Genomic DNA, 20,616 nt, shown 5'->3' with positions numbered 1-20,616 from the left:
TACAAATACTTGGGGGTTGTATTTGACAGTAGCCTAACTTGGAGCTGACATATCGGGCACATAGTCTCAAAGGCATCCAACAGGCTTTGGCTGAACCGTCTGATGCACTGCCCAAGCAAAACGAAGCTAACAGCCTACACAACACTAATATGCCCATTGCTGGAATATGCTGACGTTGCTTGGGATCCGCGAACCCAAGTAAACATAAACTGTATCGAGGGAGTGCAAAAGAAAGCTCTTCGATTTATTTTCAATGCATACGGAAGAAATGTTCCTGTCACTAACCTACTGAGGCGATCAGAACATCAAACCCTTCAGTGCCGCTGCAGGTTGCACCGCTTAAAAATGCTGCATAGTATCATAAATAATGAAACAAAAATGAATTTTGAGGCCTACATGGAATAAAACACAGCACGCCCAACATGCAACAAACATAACTCGACAATCATAGTTCCGCAGTGCCAAACGAAAGCTTACCAGTTTTCTTTTTTTTCTCAAAACGATATCTGAATGAAATGGGCTCCCATGTGACATAGCATGACAAATCAAAAGTCTTTCCTATCTGCTGTCATGTCTTTCCTATAAACTTAGTATGCCTATGTTCATTTTTGTGCTTTTGTAGTTTGTAAATGCAGTGTTCGTTTTTGTATCAGTGTTTGCTACTATTATGTTTGCCTTGCATCGTGACGCCCATCAAAGCGATTGCTTTTCCCTTTATAAATGCAGTGTTCGCTTTTGTCTTAATGTTTGCCTGATTTGCTGCATCTTGATACCCACCAAAGGAACTGTACCACTCCTGCCTTGGCTACCAAATGGCGGCTGGCAGTGTTGAATAAATAAATAATAACCATGAGGCGGAAAGCGGAGGACGAGGCTATGGCGAAAGCGTGAGAAGAAAGAAATTATGCAGATCCCACTCACTGTGTGAATTGATGTAAGCAAAGCTTTCTGTGCTGTTTGCTTTGATTGATGTTAATTAGCGGTGATGTTGATGGCAAATGTTTAATTTCTTAAACGTCTTGTCCAACACCAAAGTGGTGAGTTGATGTTAAACGTTACCATGTGTGCATCCCTGCTGTTTGTCTGCGTAGTACACAGAACGCAAAGGGAGAGGTGTTTGCTTGGGGCATTGTTGTGCGCCATATTTAATAACCTCTGCGAGGGTTGAGCATAGTCATTGCCTCACATGGCACATCGCATCGTGGCAGAAGCATTAAACTTGAATTGGATTATGGGGCTGTACATGCCAAAACCACTATTGGATTATGAGGCAGGCTGTAGTGGCACACTCTACATTAATTTTGGCACCGTGGTGTTCTTTAATGTGTTTCTAAATCAAAGTGTGCTAGTGTTTTTTATTTCGCCTCTGTCAAAATGCGACTATCTCAGTGAAATCCGCGACCTCGAGCCATCGTTGTAAAGCACACGCAGCGGGCACAGAAGTGTTGATTTGATGTGCGACCACTTCCATTGTTTTGCTTAGACCCTGCAGTGCACTTTAATTAATGTGGCTCTGCTTCTGTACGCCCTGCGTAAGTTGTCCGCTAGACATATTTGCATGGTTTTATTTTTCAGAAATAGCAGAAATGCACCGTACTGTACCTCGAACTTAAGTTTATCCAGCATTTCCTTGCCTTCTCATGTCGCCTTTTCCCTATCCCCCCCCCCCCCCCCCTTTGTATTTGAATGGGAACTGCGAGCAGCGAAGAGTGGGAAGGCTGTTATTCACTTGTTTCGCGACTACATTGTTTCTACCCATTCTCTGCCACCCCTCTTCCCTCCTCTCTTGCAATCTATCTAGCTTCCCTCTGGACTTGCACATTGATAGAAAGGTAAGCGCTTGTGGGAGGTCATGGATAACTACAGCTGTCAAGAGGCTAATGTGGTGACGACAGACTCAGGAGCACCAAAGGGCATTGTGCACATTCGCTGCAGTGCAGTCCAAACCAGTTCCTCGCGTCTCTTTTCTTCTCTGCCATGCTCCTTCTATGTATACACACGCCGTGACCTCCCCCCCCCCCCCTGACGTGGTGTGCGATGCGGTGTGCCTGACAGAAGCAGCCACACAGCAGTAGCAGCAGTGGGAAAGTCAGGAAAAGGCAAAGAAAGATTTGCTTTAAAGCATAGTGCTATGCAAGACAGGCTCTGTGGCAATGATGGCTGTGAGATGGTGCCAGAGTAGTGTGCGTAGTCTGTTTACCCATGACATCACCGACACCATATATGGAAACAAAGCACTACATGAGTGGAGGTCTGTCTGCAGTGGCTGCTGTGAATCTTGCCCACATGTCACTCGTGTGCTGCCTCTTGCAATCTCCTGATTAGCGAGACGGTTGCACCATGCTTTGCTCCATTTGCAATGTGCCGCATGAAACAGATTGACTGTGCCAGCCAATATATCGCGAAATGAAAGCACATATGGAGCTGCACTCAAATTTCGCATTAAGCAGTATCGTAATCGTTGGTGAATTTTTAGTTAACCCCCAGAGTGGGTGTGCCACTGCGGCACAGGGAGTAGATAATAGAAGCCCTAAAGGTATTTAGATATGTTTTGTACTTCTCTATGCATACGCTTCTCGTCAACGTTCTTTCCTTGACAAGCACCATACATTGCCTTCATGCTCATGTCACGTACAGCGAACAGCTGCAGGTGACGAGGCATTGCTTTTGTCATCTGCTGCTGCTGCTGCCTCGTTAACTCAAACAAGCTTTGCCTCCTTTAAATCCCAAAATTGCGTTGGATCTGAGTTTTTTTAGGTTGCTCTAGTGCGGCCTAACTCGGTTTGTTGGCCATTCTGGTCATGAAATTGTAGGCATTTATGGGACTTGCGCCATGAGTCTCCCAATCTCGGGAAGCTGAAAGTGTGCAAAGAAATATTGCAGAATGCAGGATATCTCAACACTGGAGGTACTTATAAACACAGCAGAAGTTCACAGAAAACTGGAGGTCTGAAGTGATGAGCAGTGGTTGGACATTGTATGTTGCTGGAGCGAACATTTCAACAAGGAAATTTGTCAGGGAAGCATCCCTGACGAAGACAAGTCCTTTTACAGAAACCTTGGCTCCTGCAACATTCCTTATTCTACTACTGTTCACCACAGGGGCATTCCTGTAATTTGCCTGTGAAATTGTTGCATTTTAAGGCCTATAGCACTACAAGAAATACTGTGCTGTTGAAGGCTCTTCTAGAATTTTGACCAACTGGTAATATTTTGGCAAACGAACTTGTCACCCTGTGTAGCGCAATCTGTTATGTAACAGTCATCCGATTGGTCAACTGGTGGATCACATGAGGTCTGCAGTATTATGTAAATAAAAGTATTCTACGTTTCAAATGTGGATCTGCACCATCTTGAGTCTGCTCTGTGTCACTGACCCTTACAACCAGACGATGTTGAAGACAAATAGTGCATTACCACAAAGGGCAGCTGAGAAAGGCCACAGTGTATGTCAGCAGTTTCCAATGCACTATACAATGTCATTTGTGATGAAACTGCCAACAAAGCTGCCTGTGTGCAGCTCATTAAGACAAGTGCATTAGCATTCTTGCCCATGCCAGCATATGTTAGCAAATTGGGATTAAACGGATTTTTTTCTTGCTCTTACTTGCAAGAGACACATGCATGAAACTGCAGCTCTTAGCTGGCCTCACTTAACATGAATAAATCTTGTTTTGTCTGTGAGCAGGTCTCGTTTTCACAAATGCCTGTCCATTCATAATTGGAATGGTGGACAGCACCAATTACATGAGTCATGAGAATTATTTTGAAGGCTACCAATAGGCCATCTGTCTTACACTCCAGTAACACAAGCATACCATATAGAGCTTTCGAAGGAACATTAGTTCAAGGGGTATGTGTCAGTGCCACAAGGTCCTATTTTGAATATGTCCTTTTCTGAAGCTTTTAACAGAAGCCAAAACATGTCCTAATATGCAAGACTGATGAAGGATGAAATAAGCTAACGACGTGCATAAAAGAAATGAGGACAGTTCGATGCATAGCAACCAATAACCAAATCGCACACAGCCCCTATGTTGCGTTGATGTTGCTGCTGGTGACAAGCCTTGCCGGCGCTTTTGTACTGGCGTGTTCATGATTGAGATTGCAGGTGTCATGAAATTTTTGAATGCTTAGAAACGTCTATAATGCAGCGAAATTTATTTTTAACTGCTAAAAATTGAACTTCTGTGTTTATACAGAATTTTGTTTTGGTCTGTCGGATGGCCTCTAGGCTTGGGATTTCAAAGAACAAACACAGATTCCCTTGACTCAAAGCTCTCTTAAGCTAGGCCTCCTCTGATGCACCCTGTGACAGCACGCATCCTCCCTTGAAGCAAACATTGTTCGATTCTAGGGACATTGAAAGCACCTGTGTGACTGGGGTATTAGCCTCTGTCTTAGTTTGGGACAATAAATCGCATTGTACACACTCCTTTTTAGGCTCATGATAATCTCGTAATGCAGCTTCTTAAGGCAGTTTGCAGTACTGAAGCTCATTTTGTTAAACTTGTAATGTCCATGCAGTTCTACATCAATGAAAATTAGAGCAAACTTTTCACGGCTGTGACGTTATGGCGCTATGAGGAGTGCTGCTAAGCAAGGTTGCAGGTTTGATCCAAGCCATGACAGTCGCATTTTAATGGTGGTGAAATGCGAAAATGCTCATGTACTTAGATTCAGATGCATGTTAGTACCCCAGGTGGTCAAAATTACTCAAAAATGCCCCCTTATGACATGCCTCGTAATCATATTGTGGTTTCTTGCACATGAAAATTTAAAAATATTAAATTTAGCTTTTTACCCTCATTTCTGGCCATGGAGAGTACATTTGTACCGAAAAAAAGAAATACAATGAAGTAATAATTGAGAAAAAGCCTAATTGCTGTAGTAATTAGCACTCATTTTGCTCAACTATTGACGAATGAAAATTCACTCGAGCCCATTGAAAATGCTGCTATAAGCTATGCCATTAATTTCTTATGCTGAAGCCAGAAATATGAGGCATTAAAGTGTGTGTAGCATATGCAATGTCGGTCATCACGAGGTTAACATAGACAGTACATGGTGTTGAGCATTTTCACTACGTTTTTCTTTCATCCTTTTGAAAGCATCGCATCTCACATGTAACTGGCACCTCTGTTCACTGTTTTTCAGTCTCGTCAAAAATTCTGACTACAAGATTATCTACCGTCGCTACGCCACTCTGTTCATAGTATTCTGTGCTGACTCCAGTGAGAGTGAGCTGGGCATCTTGGATTTGATTCAGGTATGTAGTTTCAGCGTTTCATGAGTCTATGCTCGGCTTTTCGACATGCTTGAAGCTGCTGCCTTTTGTTGCGCCCTAAAGAAAATTTGCATGAGAAGGCACGTCTCATCCCTGAGGAGATTTCAAGAGGTTGTCCTCCAAAACTAGATTGTGTTCCCTCAGGCCAGTTGGCACAGTCGAACCCGACTATATCGAACCCATTTACATCGAATTATTCTATATATCGAACAATTTCTGGGCACGGTATAGTTACAATGAGTATATATAGCAAAAATTACGTTTACATCGAACAAAAATAGCAGCGACTCCCGATATATAGAACGTCAAGTGGCGGAAAAGTGCCCCCAGAAGTTGGCTTTCGCTCGCGGTTGCGGGCAAACCTGACGGCGCGGCTCCATCCAGCCGCTCTCCCTACCATGACCGTGTTGCTTCGGACGAGCCGCCGACACCCCCCTGCAAAAAATTATCCTGGCCCGCCCGCAGCGCTTGCTCAGACAGCCAATCAGAGGCTCTTGTGCCCTCGCCGTGCAAAATGGCGAAAGTGCGAGTTGTCTCGGTGCTTTACTGATCCATTGTGTGTGTGCCTTGTGGGCCTTCTCCCGCAGTGTTGCCGTGATGAAGTGGCAGAATTCGCCTTTTGTCGTGAGGCTTGAAATCATAAATCAGGTCGAATGCGGTAAGAAGTCGGATGTGTCCCCGCAGCGTGAATGATTGTGACACGTGGCACACTGTCGTCTGCACAACACGTGAAGCATCGCAATCTTGAAGGTCATGGCTTTAACATCGTACCTTTCTGTCGGTGAAATAGAACATGTCGTTGGCCAGCTGGAATGCATTGCATATGAACATCAGTTATTTCACATCACATTTTTGGTGTGAAAATTGGAAATGAGCATTAGCGAGGCCCAGAACCACATTGCCAAGGATAAAATAGCCCAGACACATGACCAGAGAGTAAGACAAAAGAACACTTTTCTATTGTTCCTACATCTGTAAAACTGACACTCTACAAGATCATAGTTCACTCAAACTAGATTATACATCTGCCATTTGGAATACCGATCAAGCATCACTAAAGCCCTTACGCTTGAAACGATTCAAAATAAGCTTGGCTTGCTTTATGGCTTTTCTGGCGACCTCGAGCAGCTCGCTTTATTTTATATAACTCCCACTGTTCTAGCGTAACATTTTGCTAGAATAGCAGCTTTGGCTTGTGGGTTTTCCATCCTGGTGTTAACAGCACAAAACGTAGAAGGGACACAAGATTGCGCCGCAGAATTCAGACGCTGTGAAGTGCTGGAAAAACACAATGACCACCTGGTTCGGGAGATTATTGAGGCAGCCGAGATTGCCAACCTTCTTGAGCAGTGTGTTAGCATGCAGTCCTTGTTGGTAACAAAAAGAGAACTTGAGCTTTTGCAAGTGCAATCATTATCTTGAGTGCGAAAAAGTGTGTTTCGCATGACGTGCAATGACATGTCTGTGACACGTGTGGGCAAATGTATAAGAAGCCATGTATCTTTCAAATAAACATTGAAAGTCAGCGCTTGTGTTGTCATCCTCTCGTCTCGTGTCCCTTCTATGTTTCGCGCTGTTCGCACCAGGCAGTGTAACATGTATGAAAAAAAACAAAAACTGAATCTCCGAGATCTTTCATTACACTGCAAATATGCTTGCCTTTGCCTATTCCACGAGGTTTATTGCTCCAAGCATGGGCTGAAGAAACAACTTATCACCCCATCTTTCTATGTTTCATCCCAATCTGACCACAGAAGTAAAAATGCCGTAATATCCTGCCAAAGGAACAGGTACGATGATTCTTTTTTACCCTGCACAAGTGTCGACTGGAACCACCTTCCTGCATCCATCATTCACATCACAGATACATCTTCACTCGAGACAGCAGTCTACCATGCTATCGCTTAAAAATTTTCCTTTATATCATTGTCTGCATATATTTTGCTTTGTTACCACTCCTTTCTGTAGTGCTTTCGGGCCTTTAAAGCATTTATATTAAATGAATAAACATGAGTGCTATGTTGTTTCACTTTGCTGTCTGATCCAGTGCACTGCAATATCTTTCACAGCGATCGACGTTTGCACAACAAAGCAGTTCCGTACAGTTGGGCCTCAGTATAATGAACACGCATATGAAATAATGGACATAACAAAGTAAATCTAAAATGTTTCTCGTCGACATCCGCATGTACCAAATATATGCTTACAACGAATACCAGATACAAAAGAAATATTTGCGTGTCAGATGCGACTTCATTATAATGAGGCTGAACTGTATATGTGCGAACATGTGCTGGAAATACCTGCGATTCCATTAGCCATGCTTACTGATGTGGTGCTTTCACACCTTCCATAGACCTGTTTTTTTCATGCTGCCGACAACCCTGTGCACACATTGGGTTCCCGCCACCATTGTGAAGGATAGCCGTGCTGGCAAACGCAAGATGTGTGTAGGTTTGTGAGCCTACCACGCAACTACTGATCTTGGGAAATTTTCTGTGGTATTATGACATACATGTAATGTGTTCACCACATAACATGGCCCTGTGAATCCAAGTTTGGTTCCCCACAACATGATAGGTGGAATATCTTGGCACATGCTGGCATGCATCATTTACTACTACAAAGCGATAGCGGCGATGGAGAGGCCTTGACTGTACAAGCCACAACTTCATTGCCAAGCTTTGCATCATTACATATTACATCACAGGAAACCACAAAAAAGGGGCAAGCAAATTAAAGAGTACAACATGCTACAATATCTTGTGTACTGGTGCTGGAATACCTCACAGTCGAAGTGTGGCCTCGTAAACGCTAGCGTATTCGGCCATGTGATCAAGCCAACTTGTTGTAGCCACCGTTGGCCAGCGTCTCAGCCTTGGTTAAGGAACATGACTGAGCACTGTTGGATACATGACTTTAGGTGAGGGACTCGGCTCATTATAACGGTGCTAAAGCTCATGAATGTCAAAAAAGGATAACTTGCAATGACTGTGCTGTACACACTCACTTAAATTTATTGAGTGACTGTAAATCAAAGGGGCTGCTCTACTTGATTGTTACAGTTAATGTGAAATACAGGTGAATGGTTGGCACTGAGGCATGCTGGAAGATTTGCAAGTAAAGTCGATGAATTGAATGCCGTATCGAATTTTGTGCACTGATGCACCTTACGGCTGGAACTATGCACTTAGACACAGTGCTTGCTTAGCGGCATGCATGTCAGATTTCCGTGTAGAAATGTTGGAGAAATAGTAAATGCAAAACATGCCATAAGGCGGTTGGGCAGATGATCGGCTACTACAGCCTGCCCAAGTCTATCCCTCACAATGACGCTGAAAACCAGTGTTGCCTGGCTGCAGCACAGGGTTGTCGGGAATATGCAAGTTCCTTATAGTTCTATCTAGGTTACAATAAGCACAAATATTGAATCGGCACTGATTGATGCTGCATTCCTATCGGGTACACTTGAGTGTGGTGCTGTGAAAATGAAAATAACATAGCAAAATCTGACAGTGTCTGTTGGACTCGTAGTGTACTACCAGTTCCTATGGTAACTGTGCTTCCACATTGCTTGTGACAGATCCTGTTTCACAAAGAAAAAAAATGATAGGCGACCCTAATCTTTGACTTGGGTGTCTCTTAGTGGCACTCGCACCTCGGCGTTGGTGTTCTTCAGGTTAAGTAAGCGAACGGCTTTCCCCTGGCACGATATGAGAGAGGGTGAGGAGGTAGCGCAGCGCGCGCCATCTGGCGGGGCGCAGCGCATGAAGGGCCCCTTACGCGCTCTCTCCGGTGCTGACGTCAGAGCATCTAACGAGCGCACACGCAGCTTGCTCACATGCTCACTTGCTCATGTGGTGGGTCTCTAAGAGTCTACGATTCTGTGCTTTGGAGTGTGATAATCACTGATTTCAAATTATAAATATTCCAGGTGCTTCAGTAACTCAATTTGTAACCAAACTTATGCTCTGATATCATATCTGTAATGAAACCCATGAATTTTGTTCTGTACTATTCTTTCTCTATTTCTTTTTCATTTATTTTTAATTTCGTCTTCGGTTGTCTCGGGAGGTGAACCGGAAGTGCTGCGCAAGCAACAAGAGAGAGAGAGAAGCAGCAAGGAGTGGAGGAATTCAAAGAGTAGTTGCAATTGCTCAAGTCTTTCCTCAGGCGTACTAAAAGCTCAGTTGCCTTCTTTTTGACGTTATGCAGCGACACAGACATTGCAGAGTTGGTTAAAACTCGTGATGAAACAGCCAGGCCTCCTCAATGAAGAAAATTATGTCTATTGATAGAATCGAACAAAAGTCGCCAGCAAAAAGACTCATGCACACTTCTCACGTGCCAATCCCGATGAGTTCTTTAAGATGATCGGTAGGTGCACCAAATTGCATAGCAATAATTAGCTTTAATTAAAAATTTCGAGCATGTACAGACGTGCCAGTTTTCATTAGGCTGCAGATGCAGGAATGGGACACATTAATAATAGTCTTTTGCTTGTGTCACAATGCATAGCGACAAGTTTCGTATGTAAGCGAGAGCGTGCCAGTTTCCCGTATTCTCCCCTTGTGGCAGCTGGTGCTTTGAGGCACTGTGTTACACTGTGCTTTTTAGGAATCCGCCCACATTCCCCAGTCCTTTTCTAATTAAAGCTACCGCTACGTACCTGCTGTGTGACACTGTATCGTCTTCAGGATCGGTCCAGCTTTTAGCGGAACATATAAAATTTCCTTGATGGAGTACAAATTGGTCATCATGTTATCTTCGTCATCATTGCCTTGCTACTGTTGTCACACACACAACTGTGTCGAACGGCCACAGCAGAAATCATGCTGTTGCCACCATAGGACCATCTTCAATGTGGTCATTGTGCTGTTGTCGTCGCACACAGAATTGCTCGAATTGCTCGTCTATATAATAATGGGCTCTGCGTCATGCCAAGCCATGCTGGATAGCCAGCTACCTGCAAAATGCTTTGCATTGATCCCACAGTCTGTAGGCTGTGCCTTCTTTCTTGCTTTTTATTTCGGGTATATTCTGCATAATTAGGAATTATAAGGGCGCAATAGCAAACTGCCATATGGTTCTCGCTTACACTGCATGTGCTCATTTTTTCTTTTTATTTTGGAATCTATTTTGGATTTTGATTATAGGTCCTGGTAGAGCTGCTCGATAAGGCCTTTGAAAACGTCTGCGAGCTTGACCTCGTGTTTCATGTGGACCAGGTCAGTAAATTGTATGTTCTCAGCTTTTGTAAAGTCGTAATGTTCTTCAAGTGAAGCAGAAATATTCATTTGAGCTGTCTGCATGCACTAAAGGGACACAAAAATCAGATATTCAGTGAAGCCGAAGTGATCAAATCGTGTGTAAAGATGTACAAGACTCTCATTTCACCGATAACTTTGCTATCGTTAGCAAGAAACTGTTGTAAACATAAGGGTATGATTGGCACTGCCACTGCGAAAGTGGATGGGCACCTAGCCCATCCCATTTAAAGTTAGTAAACTGTAGTCAACCACAAATTATAAGGAAGGTAATTCTGTTTCATTTTAGAATAGAAAATATTCTCTTTGGCTGACTTTGTAGGCTGTTTCTGTAGATGAAACTAACTGGGTGGTGGTACTTCTTGCTGCTTTCTTGACACTTCTTACCGGAGTTTGCTGCCTCACTGTGCACTCCTCTGACTCGGAGCAGGTAAAGCTAAAGCGACACTCGAGAGAAAGAGGCATTTAGTTGCACTAGTAGATAAGTGATCATGAAATGGCGAGTACTTCAGTATAGAAGTGAGGGAACATGCTTTATTTCCGTTATGCTATAGCGACAGTCACCATTTCGGGAGTCAAAACAAGAGGACCTATTCAGCACAGATTCTAGAATGTCAAGTTATTGTAGCATGCTGACCAAATTGGAACAGTAAATTCAAGCTGCAGACAGACAAGTGTTTGAAAAGGTGACATACAATTATTGGCTAGGCTGTTGTATAAGTTCCAATGTAAGTATCCTAAAGATCTGGAAGTCACTAGCCAAAACAGTGGTAATGCGAGAAAGTCAGGAAAGATTTGCTGATAGTGAAGCTCCTAGATACTTGAAAGATGGGACACAGGGCTCAAATAGAGGCCCGTAAAGTACTTTATGCTCCTGACCGATCTTGGCATGCGAATGTGCTAGCAAAGTAGGCCAGTGCCCGAAAGATCACATTAGCCAAAGCTACGGAATTAACAAGAGGATCATTATATATTCTAAATAAACTTATCTTTATCAATATGATGTGTCGCTACGTTGTTTGAATGCAAATCGCATTGCCATCGACAGTCATCGTGAGAAGGGTTCTCCCTGAATTTCTTTTTAAAGGTGGGCCACAAGGCTCAAGTGCAGGCTCGTAAAGTACTTTGAATAAATATATTCCAACAACCTAATGAGTCGGCCACAATGTTCGCCGAGGACATGGCCCGCCTCTTTCGTAGAGCCGACCCGAACATGACCGAAGATAGGAAGTTGCGCTATCTCATGCGATGTGTAAAAGAGCAGTTGTTCGCGGGGCTTGTGCGGAATCCACCAGTCACCGTCGCTGACTTTATCAAAGAGTCTATGGCTATTGAGCGGGCCCTTCATCAACAGTGCAGGCAGTACGATCGACTGTGCACCAGCAATGCAATCAATGCCGCCGCAGGGACTGCCGAGTATCAGATTTCCTTGTGTGAATTGATCAGAGAGCTTGTCGGAGAGGAAGTGCGAAAGATTCTGACACCGACGTTGGATAGACCTGTAGCATCAATCGCCGAAGTGGTGCGCGACGAAAACAGGCAGGCGTTCCCGGCAGCCGATTTTCAAGATCACCAGCGTCCCATCACTTACGCCGCCGCTGTCCGATGTCCACCACCCGTCACAACCACACCGCTGTACCACCAGCCTCCAACAGCCACTCCTTGGTCGCCGCCGCAAGAGGATTCTTCGAGGCGCACACCCGTTACACCGCTACAGTCAAACCAGCAGCCGTCGTTCACCACCCCTTGGTCAACGCCGCAAAACGACGCTGCGGGACAGCCGCAATTTCGGAAAACCGACGTATGGCGCACCGTTGATAGGCGACCACTTTGCTTTCATTGCGGAGGCGCTGGCCATATTTCGTGTAATTGCTGGCATCGCGACACGTCATTTTTACCTCATCGTCCGTGGTCCTACGGTCGATGTGCAAATGACAATTCCATGCTACGCCACGACGACGCTACTTTTCGGGAACCTCCAATAGCGCACCAGAATGACGAATCCGTGCCCAACGATAGGTTCGATTTTGGCCGTCGGTCGCATTCTCCAACCCCTCCACGTCAGATGGCTTCACCTACTGGACGTACTTTTGCTGACCTCCAAGGACAAAGGTCGCCCAGCCCACGCCGGGGAAACTGAAGGCGGCGACCTCAGGGGGTAAGGTTGCAGGCCCGCTGCAAGACAATAAAAAGCCCCCAACACTCCCACTGCAGAACGCTGTGAAGCCGATAAACACCGAAGAAATTGTGAGCGCCGACATTGATGTTTTGGTGGACGGACAGCCAGGGACAGCGCTAGTCGACACTGGTGCCGACTTCTCGATAATGAGTCAGGAACTCATCCTCTGCCTGAAGAAAGTAAAGACGCCATGAATGGGACCTCGCATAAGGACGACAGGCGGTCAATTACTGATGCCTACTGGAAGATGTACTTCTAGAATTGATATCAGGGACTCTTCTTTCGTGGCCGCTTTCATCGTTCTGCCTGTGTGCTGTAAAGATTTGATTATTGGAACGGATATTCTGAAAGAAAATGGCACCATAATTAACATCCCGGATCACATGGTGACGTTTTATAATAGTCCTGGTTTAGTCTATAGCTTATCGCCGCAACACCACTCCTTTCGTCTAACAGAAGACGACGTCGTCATCCCACCTCGATCATGTACCCTTGTTTCGGTAGCATGTGACGTACCGTTTCATTGCGAAGGCGTTGCCGACCAAATAACCACGTTGTTGTTTACTCGTGGTATCTCGTATCTCGGTCGCACGAGGAATCGTAAATGTCACCGACGGGCGCACGAACCTGTTGCTTACAAATTTGAGCACAGAGCGACGGTGCCTTCCAAAGGGCACGGCTGTGGCTTATTTTGACGGTGTTGCGGATGTCCACGGCTGCTGTTCACTACTCCAAGAAGCACCTACGCAAGACCCAGCTTCTGTACTTGACGTTAGCACTGCTTTGTCGCCACACGAACGAGAACGGCTTCTTACGCTACTGGCCAAATTCAGCGACTGCTTTGCGTCGACGTCCAGCGTCGGTCGGACATCTCTAACAAAGCACCGAATAATTACAGAGAATACGGCAAGACCAATTCACCAAAATTCTTATCATGTTGCTCCCAGAGAACGTGAAGCCATACAACATCAAGTGACGAAAATGCTTAAAGACGACGTGATCCAACCATCAATGAGTCCCTGGGCATCTCCTGTAGTTCTAGTCAAGAAAAAGGACGGCAGCTTGTGCTTCTGTGTGGACTACCAAAAACTAAATCAGGTGACAAAGAATGATGTGTACCCGCTTCCCCGTATAGACGATTCACTCGACAGGCTTCGACACGCGCGTTACTTCTCTTCAATGGATTTAAAAAGCAGATATTGGCAAATTGAGGTAGACCCGAGAGACCGTGAAAAAACTGCTTTTGTGACACCAGATGGTCTATACGAATTTAAGGTCTTGCCTTTCGGCTTGTGCTCTGCCCCTGCTACGTTCCAATGCCTCATGGACACTGCTTTCAAGCCTGAAGTGGAAAACCTGCTTAGTATACCTCGATGACATCATCGTGTTCTCCGCAACATTTGAAGAACATCGTGAATGACTTGAAGTGGTTCTGCAGTCCATCCGGTCCGCCGGGCTTACCCTAAAACCGGAGAAGTGCCACTTTGGCTTTGCGGAACTACAGTTTTTTGGTCACGGCGTCAACCACGCAGGTGTCCACCCAGATCCCGAAAAAATTGCCGCTGTCGCACAGTTTCCTGTACCATCTAATAAAAAGGCTGTCAGGCGTTTCCTTGGCCTCTGTGCCTATTACCGGCGGTTTATTGCAGACTTCGCTCATATTGCGTTGCCGTTAACTCACCTGACGAGAGACGATGTTGCTTTTGTACGGGGCGACGAAGAGCAAGGTGCATTCAATGACTTGCGGGAACGTCTCCAGACACCTCCAGTGCTTGCTCACTTTGATGAGACCGCTCCTACATTGCTCCACACTGATGCAAGCAATGTTGGCTTAGGAGCTGTTCTTGTGCAACAGCGGGAGGGCACAGAAAGAGTACTTGCCTATGCAAGTAGAACACTCTCATGCACAGAGGCTAATTACACCACGACTGAGAAAGAATGCTTCGCCGTAGTATGGGCGGTTATGAAATTTCACCCATATTTGTATGGCCGCCACTTCACAGTTCTAAGCGACCACCATTCACTCTGTTGGTTGACAAACCTTAAAGATCCTTCGGGATGACTGGCGTGTTGGAGCCTACGGTTGCAAGAGTTTGACATGACTGTCAAGTACAAGTCGGGGAAACGACATACGGATGCTGACTGCCTGTCTCGATCACCGATAGAGTCGTCTGCTCCACCCAAAGAAGACTCGGCATTTCTTTGTGTTCTGAACACATCCACCATCGCGCAACAACAACGGGACGACCCTGAGTTGCTTGAACTCATCAATTGCTTAGAGGGCAGATCTGCGAAACCACCTAGAGTTTTCGCAAGAGGACTGTTGTCGTTTTGTTTGCGGGCAAAGGTACTTTACAAACGATATTTTTCTTCGACCGGGTCCCGCTATCTGCTTGTCATTACTGCAGCTCTTCGTACGGAAGTACTTGAAGCCTGTCATAACGAGGTGACTTCTGGTCACTTTAGGCTACACGAGAACGCTGGCCAGAGTGCAGCAGAGGTACTACTGGCCGAGGCTTACCACCACCGTGAACCATCACGTTCGCACTTGCCTCGACTGCCAGAGGCGCAAGTCGCCTCCGTCGAAACCAGCTGGCCTCCTACAACCCGTCCAGGTTCCTCGGAGACCATTTGACCAAATTGGAATGGATATATTGGGCCCACTTCCTACTTCTACTGCAGGGGATCGCTTTGTTATCGTCGCAACCGACTATCTCACATGTTACGCTGAAACAAAGGCAATCCAGAGAAGTACAGCAGCCGAGGTGGCGCTCTTTTTCATTGTGCATGCTGTGTTGCGACACGGCGCACCAATCGTCGTAATAACAGACCGAGGAACCGCATTCACGGCTGCACTGTTAGATCACGTCTTGCTGCTAAGTGGAACGTCTCATCGGAAGTCAACCGCCTACCATCCACAAACCAACGGATTAAGAGAACACCTAAACAAAACAATTGAAGACATGCTCTCCATTGGGACGACATCCTACCTTATATCACCTTTGCATACAACACGGCGAAACAAGAGACAACGCGCATGACTCCGTTCACCCTTGCTCACGGACGGGATGTACGAACGATGTTTATTTATTTTATTTATTTCAGAATACTGCAGGCCATTGCTTGGCCCAAGCAGGAATGAATTTACATTGTTACATAACCAAAAGAATAAAATTTATACAATGTTAGCAGCACACATATATCAAAAGAATAAACCAAAAGAATAAAATTGTACAATATTAGCAGCATACGGATACCAAAAGAATAAAATTATACAATATTAGCAGCACAAGGATACAAAACATACATATCAGGTAAGGAGACGATGTAACGCATCAGAAAAATTTTGTGAGGAAAAAACAGATGCCGGTAACGAATTCCAATCTTCTACTGTTCTTGGGAAAAAACTGTACTTAAAGCTGTTAGTTTTGGCGAAGATGGGAGCAAGTGAATGCTCATGAACGCTCCGAGTCCTTCTCACTAGAGGACGCTTAATGCACTCTGGAAGCTGGAGCTTATTTTTTCCTGTTAAACTATTGTTTAAGAATACCAATCTATTAATCTTTCTGCGGGTTTCTAGTGTATGAATGTTATTTGAGATCATTAACTGCGAAGGAGAGTCTTCCCTTTTGTATTTTCCGTATATAAACCTAACCGTTTTCCTATTGACTTTTTCAAGGGTCATTATATCTTTTTTTGTGTATGGGTCCCACACTACTGAAGCATATTCAAGTAAAGACCGCACACAAGTTTCGTAAGCCAATTTTTTTATGTGTGCAGGGGCAGTTTTTAGCTTTCTTCGTAAAACCCATAGCTTTCGAAATGCAGATGTAGAAATATTAGTAATGTGAGCCGACCATTTTAACTTATTGTCGAGTGTTATGCCTAAATATTTATATTTGTCAACTTCCAAAATCAGGTTGCCGCGAAGGAAGTAAGGAAGCAAAATGGGAGACTTCTTTCTAGTTATACGTAAGAGAACAGTTTTTTCACTATTAAGTTCCATAGCCCATTTCAGACACCATTCTTCAATAGCAAAAACTGCTTTTTGAACACAGATGTGGTCATGTTCAGATGAAATTTGTTTAAACACAACACAGTCGTCTGCAAACAACTTAACAGAGACATCTTTAGGAACAACCGCAACTAAATCATTTACATATATTAAAAATAACAAAGGTCCCAGCACACTTCCCTGAGGAACTCCTGAATGAACATTAACAACACTAGAAGCGGTCTTATTAATTTCCACATATTGCCGTCTGTCTGTAAGGTAGTCTTGAATCCATCGAATAATAAAAAATGGTATACCCATACATTCCATCTTATAGAGAAGTTTGCCATGTGGCACCTTATCGAAGGCCTTGCTAAAATCAAAGAAAACCACGTCCGTTTGCCCGGACATATCAAGCACCCGCGCAAATTCATGTACAGACAAAACAGTCTGAGTAACTGTGGATAACCCCTGCCGAAACCCGTGCTGATTATCCGACAAAAGATTATGATCGCTCAGGAACTTTCGCAGGTAACCGGCTACAATATGCTCCAACATCTTACAGCAACTGGATGTTATGGAAACAGGCCGATAATTTGAAACAGACAATCGATCACTTTTCTTATATACGGGAACCACCCGTGCTATTTTCCATTGTGAAGGAATTTTTCCGTTTGCTAATGAGAGTTTAAAGATGTCTGTGAGGCAGCCTGATATTTGTTCTGCGTAACGCCTCAAAAATACATTTGGAAGACCATCGGGTCCAACGGATTTTTTAGTGTCCAGTTTCAAGAGCATCGCCAGAACACCCTCACGATTTATCTCAATGCCATCCTCTGGTGCAGCCACTGCTTTTATTTCATATTCATCTAATTCTGAAAACACCTCGTAGAAATACCGATTAAAATTCTCAGCTATTTCGGCAGCATCAGTGATAATCTTGTCCCTAACTTTTATTTTAGTAAGTGCATCTTTGGGTTTACTCAAATGCTGCCAAAATTTCTGCGGATCAGTCTTTAGAAACTCTGCTAATGTGTGTGTAAAATATTTAGTCCTGGCGCAGCTCACCTTTGATAATAGCTCACGTTTGATTTCTATAAACAGTGGCGTTGACGTCCCCTGCTTCTTACGATATCTCTTAAGTCTACGCTTAATGTGTATAATTTCACGAGTAATCCATGGATGTTTCCGCTTTTTAAGTATTTTTCTGTTTGGAACGTATATTTTAATGCAATGCCTAAGCACATTAGCGAACCTTTGCCAAGAGCTTTCCACATCATCACATGTAATCCCAACATTTTCTTCAATGTAGTCAATAATCGCCACATCGTCAGCTCTACTAAATTCCTTAACTGTAGCGACATCAAGCGCACGTGTTTTTGATTTTTCGACCTTCCAGGAAAAAGAAATTAACTTATGGTCAGATATGCCAGGTTCAATTGTAACAGTTCCTTGTCTAAATCCTTCACTAATGAACAGCAGGTCAAGTATTGATGTTCCGCGAGTACATTCAGTAACTATTTGGTCAAGACCAAGAGCAAGCATAACATCAAGGATTCTATCGCTCGTATGCGATAATCCAAAAGACAAATTGTTCCAATTTATTAAAGGCAAATTAAAGTCACCCGTTACAATAACATTCTTATTTCGTAACAACAACAAACGGTCATACAATTTACTCAAAAAGCTTTCATCAGTGTCTGGAGCACGATAAACTGCACACAAATAAAACGCCGTTTCCTTCACTTTGATTTTCAAAAAAAGGCTTTCATGCTCAGCAATCTGGCTTTCTACGTCAACATCGACAAAGGATTTAACAACCACAGCAACACCACCCCCTCTAGATCCTCGGTCCCGCCGATATAACCGATAACCTGGTGGGACTATGTCATCGTCACTTATTTGGTCGTGTAGCCAGGTTTCAGTTATGACACACACGTGCGGATCCAAAGAGTGCAAACAATCTTCCAGTTTATCTTTTTTGTTCACAATGCTTCTTGCATTGAAAGAAACTAACCGCACATCGGACGTATCTGGCCGTTAGCTTTCAAATAAGGATCTGTTGTTGCGCTCTATCAATGTTCTAGAGTTTAGAGCAGCATCCCATTTATAGTACCGCCCATCGATCTTCAACTTGTCATAAACCAAGGAAATCTTACTTCCAGCCTTTTTTTCAAGTTTTGCACTTTGCCAAAGATGCTTTCGTTTGCACAACGTTTCCGCGCAGTAGTCATTATCGATTCTAATGTTTTTTCCCTTTAGTTTAGATACATTGCTCCAGACCGCTTGCTTTTCTCTATAGTCCTGAAAGTACATTATGACAGGGCGATTAGAAGAACTTTTCCCCAGTCTATGGATTCGAGCTACAGATGAACACTGCACTCCCAATTTAGCAGAAAAGAGATCATCGATAACTTTTCTGCGCAAGTCTGACTCTGATTCAATAGGATCTTCCTTTACGCCAAAAACAATTAAATTTGACCTCCGACTTCTATCTTCCAAATCATCGAGTCTGTCTTGATGCCGTGTAAGTGCATCCTGCACACCATTTAAAGCTTTGCTTATGTTGTCAATCCCATCTGTTTTCATCTGTAGATCTTTTATGTTTGCCTCTATCTTATTCAAGCGATCACCAAAGTTCCCCAGTGCCCTTTCCGTTGCCTCTAAACGAGACCTAATGTCTTTCTGCCCCTCAATGAGTCTCTGAAACATTTCGTCAACTGTTGGGCCTGGATTCATTTCTATATCTCCACAAACAAGCAGCATACATGAACAATAGCAGCTATAGGCACAGCCTAGACATGTGCGTGGGCACGGCAGGAGAACAAGAAACCTATCGTCAGATCGTATGGTGCACACATAACTAACCTGTACCAGGAAAAGACGTAGCATTTTGAGCACCTTGCCCGCAGCGCTTTCGCCGTGCCCACTGAAGACGCACGGGTGTGGTGCCGAATTTATAGGGCCAAGGGCTGATGACGTCACGGTCGATGACGTCCGATATCCATGTACCTGTGGCGTCCCCACGGTGACGGCGCTGCCAGATGTGCTATCTTTGGTGACGAATTCTTCTGTTGAAACTTGATGAAGCTCGGTGATAGTCTGCGAAGATGCATGCGCACTTGACAACAGCAGGACCTGTACCAGGAAAAGACGTAGCATTTTGAGCACCTTGCCCGCAGCGCTTTCGCCGTGCCCACTGAAGACGCACGGGTGTGGTGCCGAATTTATAAGGCCAAGGGCTGATGACGTCACGGTCGATGACGTCCGATATCCATGTACCTGTGGCGTCCCCACGGTGACGGCGCTGCCAGATGTGCTATCTTTGGTGACGAATTCTTCTGTTGAAACTTGATGAAGCTCGGTGATAGTCTGCGAAGATGCATGCGCACTTGACAACAGCAGGACCTGTACCAGGAAAAGACGTAGCATTTTGAGCACCTTGCCCGCAGCGCTTTCGCCGTGCCCACTGAAGACGCACGGGTGTGGTGCCGAATTTATAGGGCCAAGGGCTGATGACGTCACGGTCGATGACGTCCGATATCCATGTACCTGTGGCGTCCCCACGGTGACGGCGCTGCCAGATGTGCTATCTTTGGTGACGAATTCTTCTGTTGAAACTTGATGAAGCTCGGTGATAGTCTGCGAAGATGCATGCGCACTTGACAACAGCAGGACCTGTACCAGGAAAAGACGTAGCATTTTGAGCACCTTGCCCGCAGCGCTTTCGCCGTGCCCACTGATGTTGGATGCAATGCTTCCACATGACTTTGACGACGCTGATACGGACTCCGATGAGTTTACGCAACGCGCAGAAGAGGCTCAGCAGCTCGCACGCTTGCAGATCTGCCAGCAGCAAGACTACGACACAGGGCGCTATGATCTCGAC

The 20,616-nt window shown here is 44.7% G+C and overlaps 1 protein-coding gene and 1 long non-coding RNA gene across 5 annotated transcripts in view; one reads left to right on the top strand and one right to left on the bottom strand.

Annotated features, from left to right (window-relative positions):
• The window catches only part of LOC126529978 (AP-3 complex subunit sigma-2-like), a 58,595-nt gene that overhangs the window by 4,512 nt on the left and 33,467 nt on the right, over positions 1 to 20,616 (top strand). For 2 of the 4 annotated variants that reach the window (XM_050177443.2, XM_055070161.2), the window contains exons 3-4: positions 5,158 to 5,269; positions 10,444 to 10,515. In XM_050177443.2, the coding sequence (XP_050033400.1) occupies positions 5,158 to 5,269; positions 10,444 to 10,515 (184 nt within the window). Of the gene's footprint in view, positions 1 to 1,801; positions 1,833 to 5,157; positions 5,270 to 10,443; positions 10,516 to 20,616 lie in introns of all 4 variants that reach the window. The other 2 variants (XM_055070159.2, XM_055070160.2) reach the window with 2 other exon arrangements.
• On the bottom strand, positions 18,313 to 20,462 carry LOC129384598 (uncharacterized). The gene is made up of 2 exons (XR_011894704.1): positions 20,010 to 20,462; positions 18,313 to 19,865 (listed from the first exon to the last, which is right to left on the bottom strand). It is a non-coding gene; the product is annotated as an uncharacterized lncRNA (long non-coding RNA).

This window comes from Dermacentor andersoni, chromosome 5, assembly GCF_023375885.2.
Source record: "Dermacentor andersoni chromosome 5, qqDerAnde1_hic_scaffold, whole genome shotgun sequence".
Classification (NCBI taxonomy): domain Eukaryota; kingdom Metazoa; phylum Arthropoda; class Arachnida; order Ixodida; family Ixodidae; genus Dermacentor; species Dermacentor andersoni.
The sequence above is the reverse complement of the archived record's forward strand: the minus strand, read 5'-3'. Positions and strand labels throughout refer to the sequence as shown.